Source organism: Leptinotarsa decemlineata, unplaced genomic scaffold (assembly GCF_025532065.1).
Source record: "Leptinotarsa decemlineata unplaced genomic scaffold, Ldec_3_MD MMD2_P_RNA_scaffold_14, whole genome shotgun sequence".
NCBI lineage: Eukaryota > Metazoa > Arthropoda > Insecta > Coleoptera > Chrysomelidae > Leptinotarsa > Leptinotarsa decemlineata.
Genome location: NW_027412528.1, coordinates 13,230,078 through 13,233,832, shown reverse-complemented (window position 1 = coordinate 13,233,832; position 3,755 = coordinate 13,230,078). Strand labels below are relative to the sequence as shown.

Here is a 3,755-nt window from a genome sequence, read left to right as displayed (position 1 = left end):
TGTATGATGCAAATAAACCTACCATCCTATCCTGTGACGCTTCTACCAAAGAAGTGGGGGCTGTATTACTTCAAATAGAAGGTGGCCATAAGAAACCTGTAGCATACATCTCAAGGACATTGACCCCAGCTGAAATTATGCAAACATAGAAAGAGAAGCACTAGCTCTGACCTGGGCAAGCGATCGACTAAAGAGTTTTCTGATAAGGAAACAATATACCATAGAGACCGATCACAAGCCACTTGTACAAATATTTAAAACTAAGCACCTCGATGATCTGTCTCCAAGACTTCACGCATGATACGTTATGATTGCAATATTGTATATACCCCAGGGAAAAATTTATGTATTGCTGATACTCGTAAACCTATACCTTCAGAAGATGACAAAGAATTTGTAGAAGAAATCGATGTCTTCATTCATGGGGTCACTCTCGCAGGTATTCCCACGTCTGATGAGAACGTAACACGAGTTGCTAACTCGCAAAACAATGATCCAAACTGTAACCAACTGAAGAACTACATAATGGGAGGCTGGCCTCACAAGTCTACATTATCGTGTGATGTTAAACCATACTACCCAGTACGTCACGAACTATCTGTTGTGGATGGTATCCTTCTTAGAGGGAGGCGTATGATCATTCCATGCGAGCTCAGGACAATGATGTTGGAAAAATTGCACGCTGGTCACTTTGACCTAAAACTCGTCGTCGTGCTCTGGGAACGATGTGGTGGCCAGAAATTTCTCAAGAGGTAGAAGCTGAAGTAAAATCTTGTCCTATCTGTATTCAAAACTCTACAAACCATCATGAGCCTTCATTGCCAGCTAAATTTCCGGATTATCCATGGCAAGTGATATCAATGGACCTTTCTAAAGTTGAAGGAGAATGGTATATCATCATTACTGATAACTATTCCAGATTTTTCGAAATACTCCCTGTTCAGAACATGATATCACATGAGATAATAAACATCTGTAAAACAACATTTGCAAGCAGCTTTAAAAGTCGCAAAAACTTTAATAAAAAAGAATAAGAACAACGTCGAGATGGCACTTCTGTCATATCGAAACACACCACTAGAGAATGGATTCAGTCCATCTGAAATGATTTTTTTTTTTTATTTATTCAATCCGCATTCGACCTCAAAGGGTCATTTGCGGTGGAACAATATAATATTTACAATATGTTGGTAATCTTAATATCACTGATATATTGAATCACTTTTCTAAAGTTTGTATTCGAAAGGATGGAGATGTCACTAGGTAGCAGAAGGGCATTTCTGTACTGCTGGTATTGGGGACAGCTAAATAGATGTTGTACAGTTAATGTTGTGTAGCACCAGTTACAATTTGGTGGTGGCTCCTTCTTCAAGATGTGCTGATGTGTGAGTCTGGTATGTCCAATCCTTAGGCGAGTTAAAATCGTCTGATGTTTCCTGCTTAGTCCAGAATAGTTCGGCTTTTCCATGTTCGGATTTAGTTTGTAGAGCTTGTTTGTTGTAAGTGTCTGCCATCTGACTTTCCATAGATGCGAGGTTACAGATTTAATTTTTTTGTATAAGTCTTGATATGGTATTTTCTTCATTATTCGTAATACAGGGCTTGTGGAAGAGTTGCGAGCCATTTCATCGGCTTTTTCATTTCCTGGTATCCCAGTGTGTGATGGGACCCATACTATTTCAACTTTTTTACCCCCCTGATATAATGCAGCCAGGTTTGATTTGATTTTTTGTAAAATTGGATGTCTGGGATAAAGTTGTTGGATCCCTTCCACTGAGCTGAGCGAGTCCGTGTATATTATAGTGTTTCCATCTGTTCTCCTTGCTTTCATAATGGCTTTGGATAACGCATATAGCTCTCCAGTGTATACGCTACAACTGTTTGACAGTTTATAAGAGTCAGTACCATGCTCGCTGATAACTGCTGCTCCCACTCCTTCTTCACATTTTGACGCATCAGTGTATATATGATTGTATTCAGTATATTTATTGGATATTGCTCTGAAGGAATTTAGGATGAGTAAATTAGGAGTGTCGTGTTTTGGGAATTTGAGGAGTTCAGTGTTGCAAGGGGGAATATCTATTGTCCAGGGGGGAGGGGTGTTCGTATTAATTGGTTGTGTTGAAGTGAAATCTATTGTTGCCGCTATTCTGCGTATCCGAGTATGCAATGGTGCCATTATATTGGGGTTTTGCTCATAAATTGGATTGGTATGATGAGGAAAAATTCGTTTATGAACAGGGTTTCTGTAGTTTGCCGATATCCTTGCTGCATACGTTAATGTCAGGTATTTTCTTCTAATTTCTAGAGGGGGTTCTCCTGCTTCCACGTAAAGACTTTCCACGGGACTGGTTCGGTATGCGCCAAGAGAAATTCTCAAACCTGCATGATGAATGCTGTCTAGTTGTTTGAGCACTGATTTACGACCACTGGAGTACACTATAGATCCGTAGTCTATCTTCGAACGAATTATCATTCGGTATATATGTAATAATGTGACGCAGTCAGCTCCCCAAGATTGGTTTGCTAAAACTTTCAACAGATTGATGCCGTTCTGACATGTCTGTTTCAAGATATTGATATGTTTTTTCCATTGAAGTTTTTTGTCAAATATGAGTCCGAGAAATTTTATCTCGTCAACAAATTCCAATTGACAGTTGTTGAGTGTTATAACTGGTGGATCCATATCAGAACTTTTGGAGAAAAGTATGCATTTGGTTTTGCTAGTTGAAAATTCAAACCCAGTGTTTTTGGACCAAGTTTCGAGTTCATATATTGCGGTTTGCAGTAGTCTTGCATCTGAAATGATGTTTGGAAGAAAATTGAGAGATAATCTACCATCAATCGCATTAGCTGAATTTAAATCATCAAAGAAGCTAGTAAGTGCGGAGAAGAAGTACCGTTTGAAATATAAAAAAATTATATGATGGAAAACATGAACCGAAGAATTTGAGTCGACTTCGAACTGGTGATTTTGTATGGATCACAGACCTGAAACGACATGGGAAAATCATTAACGAAGTTAAACCAAGATCATACATAGTTAAGACCGCCAAATTGTAACAAATGGTAACAAATCGTACTCACATGGAACACTGTCATCCTCACTGGTATACATCGATGTTTCGCCTTAAGACACTTGCCCTAAGGCTTTTCAGTACTAAATTGGATAACATTATAGAAAATACTTACACTTCATTCATGAATTACGATTTTTAATGTCACGGAATAAGCTTGATCTGCTTATGTCATCGATGACATCGTAATGACATTCATTCATCTATTTGATTTAATCCCAGCCAAGAGGAATCTTATTTGAATTGAAGGGGTTATATTTTTAGGAGTGATTAAAATTTGGGAAAGAAAGTTTTTGGCTTTCTACTACTCCATCTTGATACAAAAAAAGATGAGGGAATCTTCCAAAGAAAGGAAGGAAGTAATCAATTTGAAAATAAGTAACTCTATACATGGATGTGTAGATCATGCAAAGAAGTAACTTTCAGCCACAAACTGAAAGTCCAGTGAGGATGACAGTGTTCCATGTAAGTGCAATTTGTTACAATTCATTTAAAGTATAACTCATGTGAATGATATCTGATTTTTATTCCTCAACGAATGTTTGAAATACGAACTGAGTAGAGAAAAGTATCTTCTGTATAATTCAGTGTTCATATAGAAGTATTTGTTTCGAAAGAATTTTTTTCTTTCGTGTAATTCAATGTTTATATGAAAGTAGCTGTTTCAGGACTTTCTTT

The 3,755-nt window shown here is 37.6% G+C and overlaps 1 protein-coding gene across 1 annotated transcript; it reads right to left on the bottom strand.

Moving 5' to 3' along the window:
- Positions 1-1,177: 1,177 nt before the first annotated feature.
- On the bottom strand, positions 1,178-2,476 carry LOC141482622 (uncharacterized). Its single transcript, XM_074176208.1, has one exon. The coding sequence runs from the start codon at positions 2,474-2,476 to the stop codon at positions 1,178-1,180; it is 1,299 nt and encodes a 432-aa protein (XP_074032309.1).
- Positions 2,477-3,755: the final 1,279 nt, after the last annotated feature.